This window comes from Astatotilapia calliptera, chromosome 19 (assembly GCF_964374335.1).
Source record: "Astatotilapia calliptera chromosome 19, fAstCal68.1, whole genome shotgun sequence".
NCBI classification, from domain to species: domain Eukaryota; kingdom Metazoa; phylum Chordata; class Actinopteri; order Cichliformes; family Cichlidae; genus Astatotilapia; species Astatotilapia calliptera.
In genome coordinates, this window is record NC_137440.1 from 30443780 (window position 1) to 30470981 (window position 27202).

A 27202-nucleotide genomic window follows, 5' to 3' on the forward strand; every position below is an offset into this window, starting at 1 on the left:
CAAAAAAAAAAGTTTCAGGAGCAAAGTTTCTGGTAAACCCTGACATCTTGTGGTGAGCTGCAGCACAGCTCATTAACCTTCCTGCTTTATTAAGTGTGCCTATGCCAAGAGGCACACTTAAATATCTTTAAACTACTTAAAATGTATTAACTGTAATATATTGCTCCATACCTCTCCACCTTTTTTAGTCATGATGGATTCTTTGTAGGTCCAGTAGTAACTAATGTGCAATAATAATAAAATACTACTTTAGATTAAATGTGGACCATCGTTTGGTTTAGACATGTAAATCATTTTTTAAATTATTGAAATAAGAAAAACACCAAATTCTCAGCATGCACGAACAAATAAGCACAAAGACGCCCGTTGTTGTTATCAGAGGGGATTTAACACGCAGATTAAAACCGCAGTGGCTGAGGCAAAAGGAACTAAAGCTTCAGGAGAGAAGTAGGCTGACAGCAACGTTACTGTAAGTTAGCTGAGCTCCGAGTGGGTATTTTTTGCGGCATAGTGATAATTTGCTGTGTTGCAACAGGGGATGAAGTCGAAACATGCAACAGTACTGACATGAGCAGCTCAGACAGACTGCACTGTGTCGTCTTCAGAGGTTATCTCTGCTCTGTCATGTTGAGGGTTTCTCTCAGAGCTCCCGAGGAACAGCCACTGTCATTTCTTATCTCAACAGCTGGGTGGAGTAAAAGTCGGTGTCAACACGTTCTTCAAAGGGAATTTCTCAGAAAGCTCAAGTGTATATACTCAGGAGCCGGTTAGACATCTCAATTAAAGGCTGATCAGTCTAAAGGGGTTCGAGGCACAGAGGAAGTCCGACAGCTGAATGGTTTTTGGCAGTGTCACGTGGAACGAAAGTGATACTTGGGTTTTTTCCCTCCTATTTTCGTTTTTTTTTCTTTTCTTTTTTCTTTATTAAAGGACATCTTAAGTAGGTTAGTGTCGCGGTGGCTGTGCTTCAGTTCAGTTCAGTTCATTTCTGGAGCAGATAATGGGGGACAGGTGCGCTCCGGATACGACGGAGAATGGTCCACACATGGGAGTAATAGGTCCAGCTGCCGCGGACCCCATTGAACACAGCGGGATCATAAACAGGGAGAGCGACTTGGGGGTCACTACGCGTCTATACAGGAGGCGATGGATGATAGTGTTCCTCTTCAGCTCTTACTCTCTGATCAACGCTTACCAATGGATCCAATACGCGATCATCAGCAACATAATTATGAAGTTCTACAAGGTGGAAGCCTTCGCGGTGGACTGGCTGTCTATGGTCTACATGCTCACATACATCCCCTTCATTTTCCCAGTCACCTGGCTCCTGGATATTAAGGGACTGCGGGTCACAGCGCTGATTGCGAATGCGCTCAACTGCGCCGGGACGTGGATAAAGGTGGCCAGTGCCAAACCGAGCCTATTCTGGGTCACCATGCTTGGACAGTTTATGAGTTCCTTTGCCCAGGTTTTCATCCTCGGGATGCCCTCCCGCCTGGCGTCGGTGTGGTTCGGAGCGAATGAGGTTTCCACCGCCTGCTCCATTGGAGTTTTTGGCAACCAGGTGAGTTAACACAGGGAGTCGGTTAAACAGACCTCAATTTCTGTTTGTTGCGTAAAACCCATGAAAAATAATGCCTAATATCTGGTACATTTATAGACATTAGTAACTTGGAGTAGACTGGCTCAATGAACATCTTAGAGTGGAATCAATTTAAATATTTCCATTTGGGCCCAGCTGACTTAATCTTATCCTTCCAACTTTATAGAACAATAAGTTATGGGTTTAATCAAATGCAAATGTTAGGCTGTATAAAACTAGACGTTTTGATAAAGCTTGTAAATAATGATAGAAATGTGCCAATAATGATATTCTGCTTCTTTGGCTATGTTTTTCCTGGTGCCTGGTTCCTGTTGTTTTTTTGTTTTTGTTTTTTTGTTGTTGTTGTTGTTGTTTTTTTGGGGGGGGGCATTAATTTGCGCTGTGATAAATATCAGGTGTGATTTCTTCACTTTCTGCAGGCAGTGAACTGTGGGTTTTGGGGGGTCCCTCTGTGCCACCTGGTATACTTCTTTGTCCACCAGGCAAAGAGGCCCTGACTAAATCTGATCTGTAAAAACTGAAGGAATTTGTTTTTGATTGTTCGAAAACAGTGTGAGTGATGGATGCACCCACTACACCAGTTATATTTAAACTGCACCGTCAATATCAATGAATTGCCATTGCAGTGGTTATTTCTATTTGGGCGTGTTGTCCTTAATTGGCAAACCAAATGGGGGAGACTGGGTATATTTGTAAAATTAAGAGAGTTGTAGCACCGCCAATCCCACCAATCAGAGATGAGATAGGACTCATATGGTCACTTCGGTGTCTACCCACTTCCATTCCTGATTTCATATGATGATTGACATGGCAGGAAACAACTGCGTGTAGATTTTTATTGGGGGGGGAGAGTACAAAAGTAATTGTTTTGACCAGCACTAAACTTTGTTTATTATCCAAATCCCAAAACCAAATTCAGTGTATTTATGTAGCACATTTAAAAACAGAAAGTTTGCCCGAAGTGCTGTACAGAAACAAAAGGATAAAACACAAGATAAAACCACTGCACTCACATAAAAACATAATAATACACATGATAAACATATCAACTCACACCAGTCTGAACGCTATTGAAAAAAGGTGTGTTTTCAAAATGAAGATCCCTGTCTAATATTTAAAGGCAGCGTATTCCAAAGTTTGGGGGCCATAATTGAAAAGGCTCGTTCTCCTCTACATTTTAGCCTAGATTGATTTTGGGACAACCAACAGCAGCTGGTCAGCTGATCTGAGGGTCCGCGAAGGAATCTAAGGCTGAAGTAACTCAGAAAGGTATGGGGGAGCAAGACCATTAAGGCATTTATAAATCAGCGCTTTGAAATCAATTCTGTCATGAACAGGAAGCCAATGAAGAGAAGACAGGATTGGTGCCTGTGGGTACCAGTCAAGAGGCGGGCAGCAGCATTTTGAACGAGCTGAAGACGTGCAACAGATCCTTGGCTGACTCCAACATAAAGTGCATTACAGTAGTCAAGCCGAGTTGAAATATAGGCATGTATTACCTTCTCCATGTCACGTCTTGACAAAACTGGCTTCAGCTTTGCTATTTGCCTCAACTGGAAAAAGCTTTTTTGCAACACAGAACTAATATGTTTGTCCAATTTAAAATCTGCGTCCATAATGACTCCCAAATTTGTCACATGCTATTTGATATAATACCCTAGCCAACCACAATTCCCAAGCGGGTTGCATGAAATATTATTAGGTCTAAATACAATCACCTCCGTTTTACTCTCATTGAAACTCAAAAAGTTCAGAGCCATCCAAGCTTTGACATCTTCAAGGTAGTTCAAAAAAATTGGATGGAGCCTGGGCCATTTGGTGCTAAAGGCAAATACATTTGGCAGTCGTCTGCGTAGCAGTTAAAGGATATTTTGTGTTTTCTGAAAATAGACCCCAAAGGGAGCAGAAAACAAATGTCGGCATTTTATGTAAAAGTCTGAAAACTAGTGCAAAAATTAATTGAGTTACAGATGCTAAAGCAAACAGCCAGTCTCCCCTACATGTGTTTGCAAACATGTGAAATGACACTGTGCACACAGGATGTTTAACCGGTTCTTTTAAGATGATCTGCCCGCTCTGTGGCTACATCTCCACTGAATTTTATTCTTGTTTACTTTGCACAAGCTGATGATCACTTCACATCCTTACAAGTCACTTAATACAAGTCCTGTACCCAGAATCCTTGCAAGCTACAGAGAACTAGTTTACTTACTGATATACAGGATAGTGTTTTCATATCTGATAGTAACACAGACCTACCAATGTTTAAGTACCTTTTTACAGTGTAGTTTGAGGGATTTGTGAAGAAAAATTATCAATTCTATTCAATTCAGTTTTTATTTATATAGCGCCAAATCACAACAGAAGTCGCCTCAAGTCGCCTTCTGAAGAGTATAATATAAAAAAAGAATTCTAAACTTAAATAGTAAACTTTTCACTGCACTCGATGCAGCCTTGTCAAAATCGGAGTACACTCGATGATTAAATAGTTTATAGAACCACCTTTAGCAGTGATAGGTTGATGTAATCAGTTGCTATGGAATTTTATCAGTCTCGTATCACTCTGAAGGAATTTCCACTCTTTTTTACAGCATTGCTTCAGTTCATTGGGGTTTGAGGGCATTCATTTCTGCAAGGTCCCACGATCAGACTGAGGTCTGGACTTTAACCGGGTCATTGCAACACCTCGATTCTTAAATTTTTCTGCTATTTTGTTGTGAATTTGCTGCTGTGCTTATTTTGGGATGATTGTCTTGTTTCATAAATCAATTTTGGCCAAGCTTTCAGTCAGACAAATGGTCTCATGTTTGCATACTTTAGCATAGAGAGTGGTTCATAGTTGACTCATTGACTGCAAGTGCAAAGTCCTGTGCCAGCAAAACAAGCCCGAATCAACAACCTGCCACCACTGAACTTGACAGTTGCTATAAGGTGTTTGTGCTGTTGTGCTATGTTTGGTTTACACTGCGCATCACAGTCAAATAGCTCCAATTTTGGCTTGTCTGTCCAAAAGATATTATTCCAGTAATTTTGTGGTTTGTTCAAATGCAACATTTGGAAAAGTACATGTTGTCTGTTAGGAGTCCTCCCTTAAATGTTGCGTCATTAGAAAGCCTTGCTTGTGCTCTTGACAGTAGGATTCATATAGATTGCATAAATTGTACTTAACGTAGAGATTATGCTCGCCTCAGAGGACAAGGATGAATTGCTGGGAGGATAGAAATATATTTTTAAAAAATCCCCCCGAGCGTGAGATTTGACAGGTGGGGCAACTGTAAAGTCAGGTTTCCAATTAGAGGTAACGAGATAAGAGATAACTCTTTATTGTCATTCCTCAGTCTAGTACAATAGTACAACAAAATTGGAAACTGTCCCACTCGGCATTACGCACAACACAACACAACAAAAACAAGACAACACAGTAACTTAACTTAATAAATAAAAAGAATGACTGTATGAATAAAAAGAATGAGTCTATGTTTTTATTTCACATTGTTATTATTATTATTATGTTATGGGCCCCCCAAAAAGTCCAGGGAGGTAGCCAATCAGGTCAACTGTTAGCACTGATTAGGGCTATTGCCCTGTTGTAAAAGCTGTCCTTGAGTCTGTTTGTCCGCGACCTCAGCAGCCTGAATCTCCTGCCCGACGGCAGCAGCTTAAACACCCTGCGGATGCTGCGTGCCCTCTTGAGACAGCAAATGCTGTGCAGGTCCTTCAGATAAGGGTGAGGATGTCCAGTGATTTTTGGGCCATATTAATGACCCTCTGAAGTGCCTTTTTGTGTGCCATGGTGCAGCTGAAGAACCATACACAGATGCAGTATGTCAACAGACTTTCAGTGGAGCAACGGTAGAAGACGATTAGCAGCTCCTTCTTCAGGTCCATTTTTCTGACGGTTCTCAGAAAGTGGAGACACTGTTGGGCCTTCTTTAAAACCGCCGAGGTGTTTGAGCTCCATTGGAGGTCTGTCTATGTGCACACCCAGGAACTTAAAACTGGAGACCCTTTCCACACGCTCCCTGTTGATGCTGACAGGCTGCAGCTCAGACTTCCTCCTTCTGAAGTCGACTACCAGCTCTTTTGTCTTGGTGGTATTGAGGTCCAGGTTGTTGTCTGCACACCAATCCGACAGCCTCTGAACCTCAGACAATGGTGTCTTCAGTTGATCTAATAGCTCTGTATGTGAACTGGAGCAGGACATTAGTTAGCGATCGTGGCTCAAGAGTTGGGAGTTCGCCTTGTAATCGGAAGGTTGCCGGTTCGAGCCCCGGCTTGGACAGTCTTGGTCGTTGTGTCCTTGGGCAAGACACTTCACCCGTTGCCTAGTGGTGGTGGTCAGAGGGCCCGGTGGCGCCAGTGTCCGGCAGCCTCGCCTCTGTCAGTGCGCCCCAGGGTGGCTGTGGCTACAATGTAGCTGCCATCACCAGTGTGTGAATGGGTGGATGACTGGATATGTAAAGCGCTTTGGGGTCCTTAGGGACTAGTAAAGCGCTATATAAATACAGGCCATTTACCATTTATTTTTATTTCACTTAGACTTTTGTTTCAGTTTAGTTTCTGTTAGTTTCCAGAGTGGACTTCCTCATTTCAGTTTAGGTTTGTTTTTTTAATGATTAATATTCGTTTGCATTCGTTTCAGTGTTGGTTTTTCTGTTTTGTTTTTTGTAGTAATTTCTGTATGGAAAGCATATGCAAGTAAAAGTCAGTAAAGGGATTACAATAAAAAAACAGATATTGTTGAAATGAGATGACTCCCAGTGTTGTAGACATCAAAGCTACATCAGGAAAGTTGTAATAAAACATTTACCTAACGTAAAAACGATTTTGTTAGATTTAGCCAATTAAAAAAATGTGTCAGGTTTAGAAAAATATCACCGCTTGCGCTGAAATCCAACCCTTTGCTGTTTTCTTGGTTGCCCCGCTTGCCTGGACAAATGTATACTTCCTGTTGAAATACGTAAGTCACAAAGTTGTGCTGCTTGTCACGAAAAACACTTGAAGCTCCCTACCCACGAACACAAACGCCAACTATTTCATGTTTGTTTGCTGGGAGACCGGGCTGGTTTTGAACGAGGCATCCAAATGGGAAATGACGTGACCACTGTCGCCATCTTTTGCTGGGTCAGTGTATTTACTTCCACGCAGTCTTTCCCAGGTATCATAATCTCCCAGTTTTGTTTTTTGAGTGATTTGTTTACACTCTAATGTGCAAAACTTACATTAAATTAACTAAATGTTTTCGTATATCTATTTTTACACAGCTCATAACGCATCATATTGTTCCAGGAAGTACAATAAAGTCTTATTGTGATTAGGGTTGCCAACCGTCCCTTAACATACGGAATCGTCCCGTATTGAGCTGATAAGGGACGCACTTTGTCCCGTAATACAGTGAGAATCAAAAGTAGTCTAGAAATGTTAATGGAATTAACGCTTTGTTTGAAAACATAATTCCCAGCCCCTCTCCTGCTTTGTGACCAATGAGCTGACAGCACACTTATGACAATTCGAGTATGACAATTCAGATTACTGCTCATCTCATTGGTCGAGGAAAGATTGCTTACGGAGAAAATACCGGAAGACAACAGATGACCACAACAAGAAGCATGGCCAACAGGGAAACAAACGCCGACACTGCGGTGCAAGTCTCGGATGACAGTAGACCTAAAGCTGGGCAGACACTGTGCTAGGGCTGCACGATTTTGCATAAAATGAGAATCACGATTTTTTGGCTTAGAATTGAGATCACGATTCTCTCACGATTTTCTTTTCCAGTATAAATATTTATTGCACTTATTAACTGCACATCAACTTTGTAACAGTTAAGACTGAACATAAAAACAATAAATAAACATAAAAACAACAAATGTCTCACGTTTTGTTGTTGCCGCAAAATGTTGTACTGCTTGAAATTCCGTCTCCACCGTTGCTCGACGCTGCGTGTATAGAGCAGGTAGTGCAACAATAGAAAAATAGTTGCGGGACGGCACTGTGTAGCGTTTGTCTAGGGTGTTGATCATTTTCCTAAATCCCTCGTTTTGCACAGTGTTGATGGGAGCCATATCTTTGGTCAGGTGATAAGTGATAGCCTCCGTAATGTCTTTGTGCCTGCGGGAGTTCGACGTGTATAGGGAATGGTAAATGACCTGTATTTGTATAGCGCTTTACTAGTCCCTAAGGACCCCAAACCGCTTTACTCAACCAGTCATCCACCCATTCACACACTGTAGCGCTGTATAAGGTTCCCGTTATTGATGTTTGGGTGGTTGACCGGGACGGATTTTCTCCTGTCACTTTCTCGTCATCCCTGAAGTGCTCTCCGTTGTTTTTTCCCTGCTAATTTTAGCATCACACGGCACAGCAGAGTACGTCCCGGATCAAAATGCGGTAAAATCGTCGTCTTTTTTTTTTTTTTAAATCGTTGTCATTTGGAAATGAGATCGCACATAAGCATGAATTGAGATCGCGATTTTCTAACGATTAATCGTGCAGCCCTACATAGTGCGATTTTCAAACTGCACGATTGACTCGCAGGGGTTAGAAGTTGGTAGGTCACGATGCAGGGTCTCACCCGATGCTCTGATGCGACCTGAGTGCTCACACTGTGCCTCCTTAAAATGAAGGTTATAACAGAAAATCTGTCGCTCCCCCTCTCTGTCTTTCACTCACACAGACACACCACCACCATCAACTTTGCTAAATTGCTAATGAAAAACATGATCAGGCAGCTGTGATTGAGCAGCAGTGTAAATCCAACTATTTTCACGGTTGTTGTGGTCGTGATAATTTTGTGATGCCACATCGAAAAGGCTCGGATGAGCTTTCCAAAGTTCTACAAGTTGTGCCTCCATCGCTTGTGTCCAGATCACACGCTGCACTGCCGTGCTGCGCAGTCTTTTTCACCGACGTTTACGTGTTTGCGCGTGAGCAGTGTGCTTCTCGTTACCCCACGTATACTAAACGATGCACGATGAAGGCCAAAATCGGGCCGATCACCAAATCGGTCGCACGACTCAAAAATCGTCTCAAAATGGGCCAGATTCCATGTGTCATTCTGTCTGTCTCTCAGTGTAAAGTCTGCATGCTTGTTTTGTAATTCATGTTTCCTGTTTTATTGTGAAAGTCTTTGTCTTATGTTAGTGTGTGCAGCTTAGCTCCCCCGTCTCGTTAGCCCTGATCTCTCCCAGCTGTGTCTCCCTCCTGTTGCCGATTCCCCCGTTACTACCCTGTGTATATAAGCCCTGTGTTTTCCCATGCTCAGTGTCGCGTCGTACCCTCAGAATTATGCCTGTGTGTCCTTGGTCTCAGTGTTCCATCCTCACTCCATGTTTGTTTTTTCTGCCAGCAATAAAGCTGAGGTTTTTTGAGTTTCAATTCTGTGTTCGAGTCCTGCATTTGGATCCTCATCTCTGCCTGCCCGCACACAGAGCCCTGACAGAACGACGCGACCAGTAATGGATCCAGCGGACTCACCGTGGAAGCGCAGCTCCCGTTTTGACGGGACTCGGCTAGCGCTTGGAGGGCCTCCGTGCTGCCGTTCCTCGCTGGCAGCCTACCCTTCGGCCCACTCGTCTGCTTCCTCCCCGCGGACGCCCAGGTCTCGCAGAAAACGCTCCAGCCGGTCCCGGGAGGATTACTACGAGCCTGCAAGCAATCAGCTCACGCCTGCACAAGCCTTTTACAAGATGTTAGGGATTATTATCGTGCCGCCTGACTCACCCAGCATTTCCACATCACAGCAGGAGCAGCCACAGCAGAGTCCTCCCTCGTCACATTCCGCCAGCGCCGCTCCCTCTTCAACAGGGAGGCAGCGAACACGCAGCCAGCACTCACAGCTCCAGCAGGAGCCTGGGATTCAGCTCAAACAACCGCCTAGGGTGAGTGACAGAGTCTCCCTTCATTCGCCTTTTTTGTAAAGGGATAGACAGACTTTTCCCCCAAAGCTGCGAACGCCAGCTACATGAACACTACAGCTCGTGTTTCTCCGGTTCGGGAAAATAAGAGTTTTCGTTTTAAGAATGACTATTTTCCCATTGGTTCAGAAGACTGTGCGCCTGATGTTTTTTCAGATCCAGGAGTTAAGACTGTTCCGTCTGGATCTGTTTATTCTGGAGCTATGTTTATTCAGTCAGCTGCCCGTCCGCTTTCAGCTCAGTCACCTGCTCAGCAGCCGTCTGTAGCTCAGTCTCCAGTGTCACCTGCTCAGCAGCCACCTGTAGCTCAGTGTCCTGTGTTTCCTGCTCAGAAGCCGCCTGTAGCCCAGACACCAACTCCACCACCACCATTTTCGCCTCAAGCTCAGTTAGCCGCCCGGCCTCGAGCTCAGTTAGCCGCCCGGCCTCGAGCTCAGTTAGCCGCCCGGCCTCGAGCTCAGTTAGCCGCCCGGCCTCGAGCTCAGTTAGCCGCCCGGCCTCGAGCTCAGTTAGCCGCCCGGCCTCGAGCTCAGTTAGCCGCCCGGCCTCGAGCTCAGTTAGCCGCCCGGCCTCGAGCTCAGTTAGCCGCCCGGCCTCGAGCTCAGTTAGCCGCCCGGCCTCGAGCTCAGTTAGCCGCCCGGCCTCGAGCTCAGTCTCCAATTCCACCACCGTCGTCATCCCAACCATTGTTTCAGTCACCCTCAGTTCAGCCTCCTGTTCAGCAGCCACTAGCCCTGCACCCTGTGTCACTTGCTACCCCGGTACAACAAGCTCAGTCAAATCAATCTAAAAGGAACTGTGTTTCATCAGTTTGTTCTAAGCAGAGCAACAAACCTCATGATAATGTAATCATTCCTAAAAAGCTGGCCAGTTCAGAGACTGTGACGCGCTCCAGGGCCTCCCCAGAGGCTGAGTTTCAGCCCTCAGCCTACTCTGGACCCCTGGAGGCTAGGAACCCAGCTGAGGACTGCATCCGGCTGTCACTGCCTGAGCAGAGTCAATGCTCTGGGCAGCTGAAGTCTGCTATGTGTTTGCCAGAGGCCCGTGCGCCTGCTGGTCCTGTTCTGTCCCTGCCAGAGGCCCGTGCGCCTGCTGGTCCTGTTCTGTCCCTGCCAGAGGCCCGTGCGCCTGCTGGTCCTGTTCTGTCCCTGCCAGAGGCCCGTGCGCCTGCTGGTTTTGTCCTGTGTGTTCCAGGGGCCCCTGTGCCCACTGGTCCTGAGACTGTTCTCGCTGGGGGGCCCGAGGAGCCCGTCCAGCCTCCTCCCTCGTCAGCTGGGGGGCCCGAGGAGCCCGTCCAGCCTCCTCCCTCGTCAGCTGGGGGGCCCGAGGAGCCCGTCCAGCCTCCTCCCTCGTCAGCTGGGGGGCCCGAGGAGCCCGTCCAGCCTTCTGCCTCGTCAGCTGGGGGGCACGAGGAGCCCGTCCAGCCTTCAGCTGCGGTCTCATCATCCTCGCCCGCTGCGGTCTCATCATCAGCATCATCATCTTCGTCTGGTCCAGCCTCCGTGTCAGCATCCTCATCACCTGCTTCGCCTGGCCCAGCTTCCGTGTCAGCATCCTCATCACCTGCTTCGCCTGGCCCAGCTTCCGTGTCAGCATCCTCATCAGCTGCTTCGCCTGGCCCAGCTTCAGCATCATCCTCGTCTGCTTCGTCTGGTCCAGCCTCCGTGTCTCCACCCTCGTCTGGTCCAGCCTCCGTGTCTCCACCCTCGTCTGGTCCAGCCTCCGTGTCTCCACCCTCGTCTGGTCCAGCCTCCGTGTCTCCACCCTCGTCTGGTCCAGCCTCCGTGTCTCCACCCTCGTCTGGTCCAGCCTCCGTGTCTCCACCCACGCCGTCGCCTGGTCCAGCCTCCGCATTCTCTTCAGCGTCGCCTGGCCCAGCTTCGGCTTCAGCCTCTGCCTCATCTGATCCAACCTCCGCTTCGCCTGGGGCTGCAGGGGCCACGCAGCCTTCGGGTCCCCTCCTACCACCTCCACATTGTCGGTCATCTGCCAGGCCGCTTGTTGGGCATCATCACCACCGTGGCCGCCCTCCGGACTTCTGTTGCCGCCACTGCCTTCCGCGTGGCCGGCCTCCAGGCTTGCATTCCCGCCGCCGTTGCCGTCCGCACGGTCGGCCCCCAGAACTGCTTCCTCGCCGCCGTTGCCGTCCGCACGGTCGGCCCCCAGAACTGCTTCCTCGCCGCCGTTGCCGTCCGCACGGTCGGCCCCCAGAACTGCTTCCTCGCCGCCGTTGCCGTCCGCGCGGTCGGCCTCCAGAACTGTTCGCACGTCGCCACCGTTGCCGTGTGCACGGTCGGCCCCCTGGACTTTTTTGTAGACTCTTGGTGAGCTCTGGTTTCGTTTTGTTTTTGATATGCTTTCCTGCGTTTTTTGGACTCTGGTGCTCCTTGTTTTGTTTTTTGCTTGGGCCTGTCCCTCCATCCTGGACCCCCTCCGCCCGCCCTGGCCTGGTGCTTTGTTGTGCTTTTTTTTTTTTTTTTTTTTTTTTTTTTTTTTTTTTTTGTTTGGGGCTGTCGGGAGCCAGCCCTTAGAGGGGGGGTACTGTCACGGTTCTGGGTCCGTTGGACCCAGTATTTTGAGTTTATTATGTTTTGGTTTATTTCTGCTTCATGGATTGTTTTCTTCTCGTAGTGATGATGATGATTATTATTGTTTCTGTTTATCCGTGCTTAAGGATTTGTTCTCAGTTATATCTCACGTTTAGTTTAGTTCAGATTCCATGTGTCATTCTGTCTGTCTCTCAGTGTAAAGTCTGCATGCTTGTTTTGTAATTCATGTTTCCTGTTTTATTGTGAAAGTCTTTGTCTTATGTTAGTGTGTGCAGCTTAGCTCCCCCGTCTCGTTAGCCCTGATCTCTCCCAGCTGTGTCTCCCTCCTGTTGCCGATTCCCCCGTTACTACCCTGTGTATATAAGCCCTGTGTTTTCCCATGCTCAGTGTCGCGTCGTACCCTCAGAATTATGCCTGTGTGTCCTTGGTCTCAGTGTTCCATCCTCACTCCATGTTTGTTTTTTCTGCCAGCAATAAAGCTGAGGTTTTTTGAGTTTCAATTCTGTGTTCGAGTCCTGCATTTGGATCCTCATCTCTGCCTGCCCGCACACAGAGCCCTGACAATATGGGCATGTGCAGTGAATATCAGCGCTATGTGGCCAGAAGTGTGATAATATCATTTATTTTGTGTAATAAACAACTGCAAGGATAGATGATTACAACAAATAGATGACTAATACATAAAAGTAATACATAGATGAATAATGATGATGAGTTATGATGCGTAATCATGGGAACAAGTGGGTTTACAAACAGGAGCAGCTGATTAGCATTAGAAAAGCTGAAATAATACCTCAGCTGAAGCAAATTGTACTAAATGCACTATATGTGCACAATTACAAGAATATTTTCTATTGTTTTCTATTTAAGTTAAGCAGGACAGAGTTTTTTTTAAAAAAAAGATTTACTTATATTCTCAAAAGTTAAGCATGACAGGCTTCTGTTTAAGAAAGAGACCTGTTTTACTGTGTTAATGTTGTCATTTTGAGCTAAAAATAAATGGCTAAATGATCATTTGTTTCCCATGTGGTCATATCACAAAGAATATCTGCTTAAATCAAATTCAAGTCAAATGATTAAAAAATAATTTCACACACAAAAGAGCTACCACACTGGGAAGGGTGAAGACAACTGGGTTGCCCGGCCCTGGCCACGAGGTGTCCCTTATTTATTTTTCAGGGAGTTGGCAACCCTAATCGTGATCCATAAATGCCAAAAAAAAAAATCTTTCCGTTATGGAGCAGGATATTCCTGAAATTATTTTACAATCGGCTTATCAGTAGTGTTTTACCGTTTTATTGCTCTGATTGTATGAAAATAAGACGATAGCACTGCCAACAAAGCAAACCTGGTATTTCCGCAACTACTGTTTCGTCTTTCATTCAGACATTGTCAGTTTACAATTTCACATGACAGTGTTTTCCCAAAAGACGCTTGTCGGCAGCCACGGTGGCGCACGTTTGTGGTTGTAGTTTCAATATCCTGAATGAGTTTTTGACTGTTCTTTACTTCCCTTCGATCCTTCCATGGATTTCACAGAGAGGTGGTGTAGATAGAGCCTGGAAATTTCCAGCGTGTTTAAAGACGCACTGTAAGAAAAGCCAGGCTTAGAGCTGGATGTTGGACTATATTACTCATTAACACAGAGCATCCATCAGTATGAGGACTGGATTTCACTACTGTCTTGTTATTACTTTGTTGTTACGAATTACATTCCGTTCAGCAACACTTTTTAATAATATAGTACATTTTAATATTTGATTACTTTGATTAATGCAAGTATTAGTGTTTGATTTGCTTAGCAAACAGTATATTATGCCTTATGTTGAAAATAAGACTAATATGATCAGAATTAATCACGGCTGACTGAACTACTGTCCTTGTGTCTGAATGCAGGGTAAAAAAATTTGTCAGTAACACCACCTTATGACAAGGATCGAAGAACTTAGAAACAATATAATCGCTGGCTTTGATCAGTTGTTTTTGTGCTCTATTGTTGACAAAGACAAAGAGCAGTAGTTTTTATATAGCGCTTATATAGATTCAAGGACTCATTGCACACACTGGAAGGTCATTAGTGTCACCTTGTCGTGCATCCACGTGAGTACAGTCAGAAAAAAACTCATGAAAAACTCATCTATGAAGTATGAGACACTTGGCTTTACATTAAAGTGGCATTCAGTAGGTGGGGTTCTCTAAGAGTCTGAGTGTCTCAAGTGTGGGCAAAAATGATCATGGTTCACAGTAATTTCTATTGTGTGTAACTGTTTCCTCCATTTATCCATTTAGCCAAAAATGGCTCGTTACCAAAAGTAACGAGCCATTTTTGTAAATGTAAGGTGCAGAAAGTACAGATACTTGTCTAAAAATGTAGGGAATAAAAGTAAAAAGTTGTCACAAAAATACATATTCGACTAAAGTACAGATACCTGAAAATTTGACTTACCATCTCGGCTAACTACACATTTAAGATACACTTCACCAAAATAAAACCAGAATATCAAATCTAAATGTAAGCGTTTAATTTTATCTCTATACAGGTTACAGTTTGGAAGCTTGCTTGTTCTGCTATCTTTCTGTAATGGTTAATCCACCAGTATGTACAAGCTCTTTAATTGAAACGACTTTTTTATTTTTTCAAATTTTCTGTGTAATAAAGAAACAGGAAAAATAATAGTGCTCAAAGAAATGTGGATATAAACATCTTCAAATTAAAGCTGAATCTCATACCAGCAGTGCACTGGCATGTGACTTAACACAACATAAATGTGCCACTGTGCTAATCCCTCCTGACTGCACTGTGTAAACTGACTATCCTCAGGTCTGCCAGTATTGTAATGCCAGAGACAGATGACATAATACAAAGTGATTGCACATTGGTAAATCCAATTTAGGAACCAGAAACACTCAACCTTAATAACTGGTCAACAAGCAGTGTGTTACCGTCACTTCATGTTTCAGTGCTCAGGGACACTTCCCCTCTGTGTCACAGCATGGCAGCTGTGCACATTCAGTATTCCTCTCAATGAACTTTAACTTGTCTGACGCATTTATGTATGTGTGAGTGTCATGTGCCTATACTTAGCAATAAAACCAAGTTGCTCTTGTAGTTCGTCCTTACATTTACATGCTATGCTTTTATGCGATCTCACATGGAAGTAGGAGTTTTAAATGAAAAGTAAAACGCATCTTTGGTGTTAAAACCACTAGAGAAGAAGGCCGAACCCCGACATTTGCAGCTGGGTATGTAATTGTTGACTGAAATCAGAGCCTACTCATATACTGCTCATTATATTTAAACTGCACCCCAGATTCACCTCTGGTAAATCAGCCAGCAGTAATAGGAAGTAATCTCCAGTTTAGGATCAGCGGGCGAGCTTGGTTATGATCACCATTTAGGAAGTTCCTGCTGGGTGGGAGGGCCTAGTCAGGTAAGCTGCCATGGTGTTAAGAGAGTGCACACACAAGAAGAATTGTTTGCTCTTCCCTTCAGCTGTTGAGAGCCACACAAGCCTGAAGGAAGAGGGAAGAGTTTCACTGGGAGCAACATGAATTCTCAGGATGAACTTTCTCATGAGTGGGCGGACAGCCTCGACAAGGCCAGGGTCAATGATTGCACCCCAACGGGGAAAGAAAGAAACAGCTTGCGAGAATACGCGCACTGCCTGCCTCTGGGAGATGGTGATGACACCTTGGAGCCATCAGCCATCGACACCGCGCGGCTCTTTCCGCTCATGGAGACCAGGCTGTACAAACGGCGGTGGGTGATGCTCTTCATCTTCAGCGCCTACTCCATGAGCAACGCCTTCATGTGGCTGCAGTACGGCATCATCAGCAACATCTTCATGCGCTTCTACAGCATCGGCACCCTGGCCATTGACTGGCTCTCCATGATCTACTTTCTCACCTACATCCCTCTCATCCTACCCGTCATGTGGCTCCTCGACAATCGAGGCATCAGAGATGTTGTGGTGGTGGGGTCCGCCTACAACTGCATCGGGGCCTGGATCAAGACGGGCTCGGCGGACCCCAGCATGTTTGCTTTGACCTTCTTTGGACAGTTCGTGTGCTCGGTGGCCACGGTTTATATCCTGGGCATCCCTTCCAGACTTGCATCTCTGTGGTTCGGGCAGCAGGAAGTGTCCACCGCCTGTTCCATTGGGGTTCTGGGAAACCAGGTGTGTCTTTGTTTACCTGCTGGGTTAAAAAAAATGTGTGTATGGTGTTATTCACTTTTCTTCTTTAAAGTGGGCGAGAGTGAATGAGAGCTCTGTCATCTTTAACTCTTTGTGCAGTATATTAAAAAAATAGCATGTTTCTGTTAGGTCAAGCTATCTTGATTTGTGATTGAGTGTCTCTCCTCCTGTGGATTCTTCTTTCCAACCTTCTTCCAGAGTCCGCAGGTTTAACAAAGCCAGTCACCTTCTTTGCCACTGGTGAAAACTAATGGCTAGTAATCCCTTCAGAGTAAAGGTTCTTAAAGAAACGATGAACCCAGCATGCAGTACATGTTAGCATGCTGGATGCTGAACCATTTTAGTTCTATTAAAGTACTTCACATACCAGGCAAGCAGTATATGGGAAGTAGAAGGGCATGGTTTACATTACACTGAGCATTTTTACTGTTTAAACATTACTTGGATTACCAGTATCAAAATATGAAGTCATAAATTCTTCATTTTTAAATCTGCCGATAGAAACCAGAAGAAAATATATGATAGGGAACCATTGTCTGACAGAGACTTCCAAACTGTGAGGAGGGTAGAGGGAGAGAAGTGAACAGAGTATAGATCTTTCCAGTAAAAACAGGGATACCGGTATTGTCTAAGTGGTCAAAGTGACTTCCTCTGTGTCTGTATGTGTGTTTGGTTTGTTCTTTCTAGCCAGGGGAAAATTGCTGGGGATGGCGGGTGACTTCCACCGCTTGAGCTGCCTGCTTCTGTGCAAGTTTCCTCACCTTGGGTAAATTAACTATACAGTGAGATTGCACTAAGAATGCTGTGTGCATGGCAAGGTAGTCAGGTCTGCTGGGGCGGGTGTGTTTCACTGCTTTTGCTTTCCTTTTAAAAATCCCGAGAACGGCATTAGACAGACAAAATCATCTGAAAATTCCAAAAAAGGTCACAGGAAATGTCAACACGCATCAACTGAAATCTAATTTACCTTAAATTTACCCACGAAACATGGAGAGTGATAGTTTTATGCAATTTTAAGTCATATCTAAAGTAAAGAGAAAATAAACAGAGCAAATGTGGTGTACTTGGCTACATATCAGTGCTTTGTGATCTCTCCACAGTCTCTAACACTTTTCTCATCTTATTGACCGCTCTGAGCACGCTGTGGTGCCCTTTAACCTCCAAAGCTGAACCATGTCCTCTCCCTCCATCATTAGACCAAACACCGGCGCTTGTCATGAATGTTCTTGTTTTGTGCTTTAAACCCGCTCCCTGCCGATGAAGATGAAAAGGACGCGCTGCTGTCGATGTTTACTTGCTCACCATGGCTTAATTGCTTTGGCTGCGGTCCCTAACACTGGATGCTTCCAAGTTTTCAGGCTGAAGTCGTTTTATGTAATACCTTGGACATTTAGAAACAGTTCACATTAGCAAAAAATTAGGTAAGGGTTCCAGAAAAGCCTGTGACGCTTTGAAGATCAAACAGACATCAAACTTCAAGCGAGGTCACTGTAATTTGGAGCCAATGAACAATGAGCCTGTTTTGCATAGTTTTGACGAGGTTATAAAAAGTCTTTAGTTTGGTTCAAATGTGTGACTGTCTGCTGTGAATGTTTTCTAGAGCTTTTTCTAGTACACTGGCAACAAGGTAAACATTATAGCAAAGGTTCTAATCTGTCTGAAGGCTGTAGAAGGCAACAAGTGTAACAGTGGGTGTAACATTCTCAGACGACTGAAGGGATCGTACATATTTCTGTGTTTCCACTCGTCAAACACTTCACAGGTTTGTTACTCACAATCGGGAATGTGTCGCGTCACCTTTCCTTCTCTCACCTTTCCCCTAGAGTGGAGGGACCACCACCGGTGTCCCTTCTGGAATGTTCTTGTGACAGTAGGAAGCCGAGGATGTTGGCACTGCTGCTGTGGTATTCAAATTTGGAACGTTTACCCCCACTCCCTTCCCATTTACCCAAGATCCACTAGAAGTGTTGCTTTTCACTGAGGTTGGCTGGGGTTTTAAAAGTTAAATTTAGTGACATGTAATCTTCATGTCAGGCAGTTTACAAAAGAATGGTGACTTACGGTGTTACCTGTCTCTGTTAAACAAAAAACTACAGACGGGTTTATTTTGCCACAAATGGCAAATATGCATATATTTTATGTTTTATAATAAGAGGTGTACCATCACTCACACTGATTGCAGCAGTCAGTCAGATGCCAAACAGGCATTGACATTTTCTGCATCAATTACTTATTTCATTTTTTGTTTATGTTTTTGGGGTGTTTCTTGCTTTTTACAGGGCATCATATCAAAGTGCAAACTTTACCCTTCTTTATGTCTTCAGTGACGTGTTTTGCGTTATAGCTTTTTAAAAATTTGGACATATGTGTCTGTGCGCAGGCATCACATCAGTCCATAGTTAATTATGTGTCTCTCGCTTACAGTTGGGTATTGCCATTGGGTTCCTGGTTCCACCCATCCTCGTGCCTAACGTGGATGACATGGATGAGCTGGCACATCATATCAGTATCATGTTCTACATTAGCGCAGGCATGGCCACCGCCATCTTGGTCCTTGTGGTCATCGGTAAGTGTTTAAAGGGAAGATGAGTGTTTATACATGTCAGTTATGGCTGGAGCCTTTGTAGAACCATTTTGACCATTTCTGTTTGAAACCTAAAATCGTGTTGAAGAACCTGGAGAATTTTAAGGGGAAGAAAATAAGGAAAAGAACAGAAAATCTATGAGCACAGAATCATCAGTGAATTTTATGCATTGGTCTCCTGTAGACACTGACGCCACTGTTTGCAGCTTCCAGCCAGCATTGATGTGATCTTGTACCGCCCTTTCTGGCCTTGGAGACGCATGGATCCAAGTCTTGATTGAGCCTCACGTTTGTGTAAAAGAGCTAATGGGTTAGAGTCCTTGTCAGAGCTCTTTACTCACTCATGCAGCAATCGCCCACTGCAAGTCACCTTAAGTGTCACTCAGCGCCCACAGCTATTGGTGTGAAAATATATGAAGCAAAGCATCATCTTGACAATTTGTAGTTTCCAGTGTTACCTCACCTTGACTCCTTTGTCCACTAGAAGAATTACACTGCTGTTTTAAATGAGAACACAAAAGAGTCTTTGAAATCATCTTTGCTGCAAAGTTCTCGATATGAACATCCAGACTTGTGTATGGCAGAGCTTTACACAGAGATGTCTGCTCCTCAGCCAGCTCCGCTGGGAAACTGAGCCTGCCCGAGGTGTGCTTTCTAGCGAAAAACTCAACATCCCTTCAACTCCACCAGATGAGCAGCTGCGGTAATTGGTGTAATTGTCCACATTTTGATGAGATGAGTTTTGACACGACGTGAAATACAAGCAGGGGCTCAGGGAGTCATAGCAGAGTTTTATAAAATCACCCCCCCAGCTCTGTTAAATTCTCTCTTCACCTCCACCAAGGACTAAAAGTCAGAGAAAGTCAGAGAAACAGTGGTGGAGAACCAGTCCCTTGATTACTTGGATATGCTGACTAAATAACTCAAAGCAAATCCTTGGGACACAATCACCTGTGACTGTGACCTTTGAGGTCAAAGGTTTGTGATTCCAGCTTTTGCTGATTGTCGTGTCACGTGCGGAGAACATCTGTGTTTCACTTTACATACTGCGCAGATATATCTGCTTGTCCCAATCAAGCAGGTTTTACTTATTTAAAAAAATATATAATCACATGTGAAGCACACACTGCCAATTCTAACTACACATAATGTATATTTATGCTGTCAGGAACATGCATCATATTTGGTAACTCACTAAACTCAATAGTGAAAGATTAAATGCAATAACAATACAGAAAGTGTTACGGAATCAATAAATAGAAGAAATACTGAAAATGTCAACCTGTTATTCAATAAAACCTGTTAATCTACGACTTATGATAGGAGGAGAAAAGTAATAACAATAGCCACCTATATTTGGTTAAATTTGGTGGCTGACTTGATGTCCAGGGGGCAGGTCAGATGTCACCCGCTGTGTTAGACACTTACCTGCATTTTCTTAGAAAGGCTCAGTCGAGCATCACATGGACCTTGTACTGGAGAGCTGGCAGGTTAAAGATTATTCCAAATTCTCACATGTAACTCTGTTGGACAATGTCTAAAGATGTTCAGGGCTGCTGTACGTGTGTTAAAACCTGCTTCGGAGACTGATATCTTATCTTTATAAGCATGTTTACTCATGTTTGGAGTCCACTTTTGCTCTTACCTCAGCATCACACTGAACTTTGCTCTTTGCCCCAGTCCGGTGTTTTTCCGGTGCTGTCCTACTAAATCTTATATCTTAAAAACTAAAGTAACCTCCAGAAATGCTGCGTTTGTTTATGTTGCTTTTCAGTGTTTCAGGAGAAACCTGAGATCCCACCCAGCCAGGCCCAGGCACAGGCCAGGAACATGCAGCCTGATGAGTACTCCTACACAGCCTCCATCTTGAGTCTGCTGCGCAACAAGCCCTTCATGCTCCTGGTGGTCAGCTATGGTGGGTTCCTCCCTCTTACCCGTACTAAACATGCAAACTGTAGCAGTCAGCCCCACCATTTCTAGGACTAAACTTTTACCCTGGCAAGAGTTAAGGATACTGTGCATTATGGTCTATGTAACTCTCGTTCACAGTCCTTATCGGCCTCTGAGCACATATATGAGCGAGTCATTAAAACGAATAGAGTTTGTGTAGCACTGATCTGATTGTTTTTGGTGATAGCATTTTTTGGCTCAAAGGTCACTAATTAGTGACAACATAGGAAAGACAGACCAAAGTTATTCATGTTAAAGGGCTGTTTGAGTGTGTTAGCAGCTGTTTCTCAGACTATAGACTTCTTGCTTGCTTTCTAATCCTTTTAAAATCCATTTCCTCTCCTCCATCTTTAGTTTTTGCCAATTGTCTACCTTCAGTTATTATAAGAAGAATCCTGTGCTGAGTTTCACAAGGCAGTTGTTTTACTAATACCCACACACACACATTTATTGATTCACGTGTAGTCAGTTGGAATGCTAACATGATAAGCTGCTGGGAAACAGAAATGTTCATCTTTCAGTTTAAAGCTTTCAAAAAAGGAGAAAGTTTTTGAGTAGGGGGAGTATACACCCTAAAAATGCCCAAATAATCTGATTATAATGTCTCTTATATTGTGTGAAGCTCTCAAGAGTTTTTAGGTAGAAGCACCAGGACCCATCTGGTCCCCACATGAGACCACCTTTCTGTGCAGATTGTCTCAGAATAAACTGTTTTCTGTTTGTGGTCTACAGGCTTGAATGTTGGCTGCTTCTATGCTATTTCCACACTGTTGAACCGGATGATCATTGAGCACTATCCTGTAAGTCCCTATTATAGCCTTTTTTTTTTTCATGTTTGTCAACTTTATATTTTCTGTCTTACCTTCTCTAGTCTTCCTTGTGGCTTATGCTCAGATTGAATAGGCCCAGCAGGTAGACACTGTCTGACCGCATTTAACACTGAGCTATAAAGCATCCAAAGATATGGTCCTGACACAGATAACAGGAGTATGATTGTTACGGCTCAGTGCTTCTAGGAAATGACTGCATATTGTGACTTCACAGGTGCAAATGCCAACATTTTCTCTTTCAGGGTGAAGAGGTGAATGCTGGGAGAATCGGTCTGACCATTGTCATTGCTGGCATGGCGGGCTCTCTCATATGTGGCATATGGCTGGACAAGACCAAAGCCTACAAGTAGTGTATTTCTTTTAAACCCCGTTTTTCAGTGATGTGGACTAAGATCAAACACAGAGCTGTGTTTTCTAACAAGAACCTACATTTGAGTCAAATCCTAAATATACACCATGTCCATCAGAACATGGCTACACTGTGATCATAAAAGGCTGAGTATAAAATGAACTTCACACCATTGCACCATCAACAGCTTAAACCATTGATACAAGGCAAGATGAATACATGATTTCATGTTATTTATTTTAACTTTTGACCCTACCATCCGAATGTCACAGCAGAGATTGAGAGTCATCTGACCAGGCGACACTTTTACAGTCTTCTATTGTCCAATGGTGGTGAGCCCATGTAGTTTAAGATTCCTGCCGTTAGCTGAAGGGAGTGGTAAACCATGGCATTCAAATAAACTAATGTCATTGTTTTCTACAGTCAGATTCTGATGGAGCTTCATGTGCACATGTAAAAAGATGCTCTTCTGAAAGGCAATGTAATTTTCAGTCCTCAGGATCAGCATTCTCACTTCTTCTCTGCAATGTTAGCTGTACTTTAAAACATCGACTCCTTGCATGAATGTCCTTTAAGTCACTCATCCATTCACAGAGAGATGTCCAAGTGAATTAGACCATTTGATTAAAAGAGGCACGTATTAGGATACAACATAGCCGAGTTTTCTGTGTGGTGTTGCTCTCTGCTTATCTGAACTGGCAGGCTGTACTTTACTGGTACTTCAAAGTAGCTTCTCAAGCCTTTTGCCACTGCATATGATGGAAAAACAGTAATCATACATTACTTCTTTCTACAAAATGACCACTTGCTTTATTCTGCAAGTTAGTGATTTAGTGTTGATAAACTGCCTTCATTAATGTGGCATAAAAATGTTTATGATTAGAGGAAGATCCTCAGTCCACAGATTCCTCACATGCCATTAGGATGGTTATCTGTCAGAGCAGTTAAGCCCAGATTTAGAATGTGGATCCAGAGTGAGCCGGAGGACTGTGCAATATTAACAAAAATGTTTTGCTGCTTGTTTTACGCGTGGTTGTACAAGAAGCAGCTTCAACAGAGTGAATTTGTTTTTGCAGATTGGCGTTGTTGTGACAAGTCGTTGGTGACACAAAATAATGGCATTCATTTTTTTGGGGGGGGGGGGGGGGGGTTGAACATTATCGCTTGCGTTAGTCCTTATTGTGCCCGTCATAACATGTGCTATGATACATGGCTTAATCTTTATTGTTATGCTCCTGTCTCCACAGACAGACCACCTTGGCCGTGTATATCCTTTCTCTAACTGGGATGCTGGCCTACACCTTCACCCTCAACTTGGGTCACCTGTGGGTGGTGTTCGTTACAGCTGGAGTTTTAGGGTAGGTAACCATTAAAGAATATGGTAAATGGCCTGTATTTATATAGCACTTTACTAGTCCCTAAGGACCCCAACGCGCTTTACACATCCAGTCATCCACCCATTCACACACACATTCACACACTGGTGATGGCAGCTACATTGTAGCCACAGCCACCCTGGGGCGCACTGACAGAGGCGAGGCTGCCGGACACTGGCGCCACCGGGCCCTCTGACCACCACCAGTAGGCAACGGGTGAAGTGTCTTGCCCAAGGACACAACGACCGAGACCGTCCGAGCCGGGGCTCGAACCGGCAACCTTCCGATTACAAGGCGAACTCCCAACTCTTGAGCCACGATCGCCCCGATGGTGTTTATGGCCACCATGGCCATAAACATCACAGTAGGCTCTAGCAGCCAACAGGTAACAGAGCTGTGAATGATCTCTTATATTCTGTCATGCAAATGTGATGGAGGAAAAAAAAGATGTTTCTCATACTTTTATTTATTTAAAGAAAACATTTCGGCAAGCGTCAGCAAAGTGAGAAATGCTGAGGGGCTGCCAGCTGTTTCTGAAGCTAAAGGGTTTCCGTGGAGCTGGAAATCCATTTATTGGAAGTGTTTAGAAAACTGCTTAGCTAAACAGAAGCTTTATTGGCCCATGCGGGTTGGCATAGCATTGACACTAGTTTTAACCTCGGGGTAATGTTGAATCATATTGGTCACGTTTAGAGTCCCGCTCGAAACTGATGAAGCTCTGTGTTGTTCAGTTTCTTTGTAGCAGGAATGCTGCTTTTTGAGCAAAACTTAGTGTTCCACAGTCCACAGGCTTTGTCAATAATTGCTATTTATGGTAAGCTGATTATGCCCATATCTGGTTTCCATAGCAATTCCTTTGTCTGCTTTTCACCCAGAGAGGATGTATTAAACCTCAATATACTTGTCCTACTTTTACATTTGTGGAGCATTTTTTCTGCTGGTTTTTGGACAGTTAAAAATAGTTGAGTCACAAAATTCTATGGTGAACAGATCAGACACTTGGTTTTATATTTTAGTTCACCTATATTTTCTGTCTTTCTCCAGTTTCTTTATGACAGGATACCTGCCTCTGGGTTTCGAGTATGCAGTAGAGCTCACCTACCCAGAATCGGAGGGGACCTCGTCCGGACTGCTTAACTGTTCAGCTCAGGTCGGTAACGTTCAGCACGTATGACTGCAGAGAACAAACAAATAACATATCATAACATGTCATGTTGTTTGGGCCTTTAAAGAGCTTCTCACTCTCATTTCAGATCTTTGGAATCATTTTCACCATAGCTCAGGGAAAGATCATGGATTACTGGGGAACTTTAGCTGGCAACATATTCTTGTGCATCTTTCTGCTAATAGGAACAGTGGTGACAGGTGAGATGTTAACCTCATCTCTGTAGATATGGGCTGTTTTCTTTCCCATGTCTGTGTGTGATACTCAGACCAACTTATGTGAAACCATTTTGTGTAATACTTGGACTTGCAAAGACTCGTCTCTTTCATAGGCGTATGCTGCCTCCTAGTGGCTAAATTACTTTTCACACTATATTAAAGTTGTAGTTAAAGAGGACCAAAAATACCTATTTTTTAGCGCTAAATTTTTATCGTTGATCTCTACTAGAGTAGCTTTGCATGATTCACAGCTAAAAATAACTCGTATGCCTCATTGTAAGCCTTGGTGCGGCCTACTCCGAGTCTGAAACAATCTGACCCTTCCTTTTAAGTCAGCTTTTTTCTGTTTATGTGCTCTGCATGCCTAAAGTGACAAAGGTAAGGATATACACTGTCACTGACATCATACAGAGCTAAGAGCAGAAACCACATGTTTAGAGGCGTCTGCAGCAGGAGGTTTTGTCTTGTTGGAAATTCCTCTAAATGCACTGAACTTATTTGAATAGTAGGTCTTTTTTCCTTAAGACCTTTTTGTTATGTTCTGACATGTAAAACCTTAATGGCAGGAGTACCTTCTTTTTACCACAACCATGCTTGTTAAGGTCTTACTGTCTAACTGTGCATATCCTTCGATATCCTTCCTCCATCCTCTCTGAGTTGTCACAGGAAGGGGGATATCTTTGATTCAATAATCTCTGAGCACCAAAGGATATTCTGCATGCTGACCCAGAAAATTAGTTTTGAAGAAAACATGTTATATAAAATACAAGAAGATAACATGGGAGTAGCAATTTTAAAACTTCCACACCAGTATGCTGTTCTATTTAAATGTAACTTTATTTTGCACAAAATTAATCATCAGTAATTTAATGTGTTTCATAATATTATTATTATTATTGCAGGATTTATCAAATCCGACCTCCGACGGCAGAAGGCCAACCAACAGGTTGAGGTGCAGACAGTGAGTGTAAGTACGACTGTGTGTGTTACATGAAGTTAGAGGTGGGATGTGTGTTAGAGCCCACCCTGGCTCTGGATTGAATGCGCTCTGAGTGGTTTTCTGCTGGTGGCTTCTCTGCAGTCACTTACATTGCAGTCTGCTGCGGCAGGCTTGGATGCAAAGCGAATGCAGGCGGTCGTCCCGCTGCCCTGGTTGCAGCTTTCTCCGCAAGCTGCTAAAAATGTCGTTTTCTCTCAGCTATGCTTCGTCTAACAGCTCTCTGGCTCGCTCTCATTAAAAACACGTTTGCTTATTCTTTGCTTTGAAAAGCGTTGCTTTGGTTTAATGCTTACAACGGGTGCAGTTGAGAGCTGTCAAATAAATATTTTCAGCTAAAAAAACTTATATTAAAACCAAGTATTAAAACTAAATATGTGGTGACTTTTGTAACTTCGGAGATGTTCATGCTCACCTGTCGCCTTGCTTTACGTCAGGCTCGGGACCTCTTGCTTTCTTTCTTTGGCCTTTTTGTCCTTCTGATATTCCAGTTTTAACACTACAAACGCAGCTTAAACACCAGTAATCCTGCACACCAGTGGAAGTCAAAGTGATAGTAGTGCAGTAGATTTAAAAAAGAAAAGAAAAGAAAAAAGAACAAGAGATGTATCTAAATAATAAACAAAGCAGAACTAACGATACATGCAGTTTCCTGATCAAAGGCTGTGGTATAGCTGGGTGTGCAGGTGTCTCTGGATGCACTGGTGGTGTGTTATGAATGAGAAGGTGGAAGATGAGGGGGACCCCTTAGGGCCCCTCAGAGGTGTGACCCCAAAGCTATCATTCCAGCCTGCAGGCTCCCTGTCATCGGTGCAGGACTACGGGGCCACGTCGTGCGGCAGCCCCTGGCAACGGCAGTCTTGACATTAACCCACAAGCTCACAAACACCAAAACACACACCTGCCAAGGTAGGGTGAAAAAAGGGTTTTAACGATTGTGCACACAATCATGTTTGCATTTACTTGAAGGTGTTACCGGTTAAACTGCAGCGTATTTTACTCGACTGCACAACCAGCCCTTTAAATCGCACAAACAGACTCGGTGTCATTGTGGAATTAAACGTTTATCCGGTGATTGCAACTCATCTGAAGTTCATTGTGAAAAGACACGTGATGAGGTGTACTGAATGTGAAGAGATGTTTGTTGCTGATATAATATTGATGTTGAACTCTGCTGCCACTTCACTCATTTTACTGCATCACGTCTGTCCTTTGCAGACAATTACTGCTGATCTGGAAAGAGGAATCTCTCCACCTGAAATCTTGAAAGAGGTGAGGTTGTGAGGAAGACAGATATTTCTCTGTCCAAGATCTCAGAATATCACCGTGTACAGATTAAAAACAAATAAGACACATTAAAAAACAACAACAAAAACTGACATATCGAGACGCACAATCATGCACAAACGACTGAGGAGCTGAAAGCTGTGAACTGTAAGAACATGGAGGCTGAATCACAGAGAACAGTG

At 44.0% G+C, this 27202-nt stretch overlaps 1 protein-coding gene across 4 annotated transcripts; it reads left to right on the plus strand.

Moving 5' to 3' along the window:
* Positions 1–642: 642 nt before the first annotated feature.
* flvcr2a (FLVCR choline and putative heme transporter 2a) lies at positions 643–27096 on the plus strand. Of its 4 annotated transcripts, XM_026151876.2 has the most exons (12): positions 1447–1564; positions 15562–16246; positions 18689–18830; positions 20623–20763; positions 21531–21598; positions 21871–21974; positions 23225–23335; positions 24398–24503; positions 24607–24718; positions 25639–25703; positions 26523–26642; positions 26952–27096. In XM_026151876.2, exons 2-11 carry the CDS (start codon positions 15617–15619, stop codon positions 26595–26597), a joined length of 1554 nt encoding a protein of 517 aa, XP_026007661.2. In that variant the 5' UTR covers positions 1447–1564; positions 15562–15616; the 3' UTR covers positions 26598–26642; positions 26952–27096. The 4 variants fall into 4 exon arrangements, with proteins under 4 accessions (XP_080149992.1, XP_080149991.1, XP_026007661.2 ...); XM_080293865.1 differs by lacking the exon at positions 15562–16246 and having other exon boundaries at positions 644–1564; XM_026151877.2 differs by lacking the exon at positions 26523–26642 and having other exon boundaries at positions 1454–1564.
* The last annotated feature ends 106 nt before the right edge of the window (positions 27097–27202 follow it).

Bases quoted from the DNA above. Each gene is read 5' to 3' on its own strand.
- flvcr2a (XM_026151876.2), top strand. From the start codon at position 15,617: ATGAATTCTCAGGATGAACTTTCTCATGAGTGGGCGGACAGCCTCGAC. The intron at 20,764-21,530 runs GTGGGTTCCTCC...TGTGGTCTACAG, and splicing joins GCTCCTGGTGGTCAGCTATG to GCTTGAATGTTGGCTGCTTC. The intron at 23,336-24,397 runs GTAGGTAACCAT...GTCTTTCTCCAG, and splicing joins GTTACAGCTGGAGTTTTAGG to TTTCTTTATGACAGGATACC.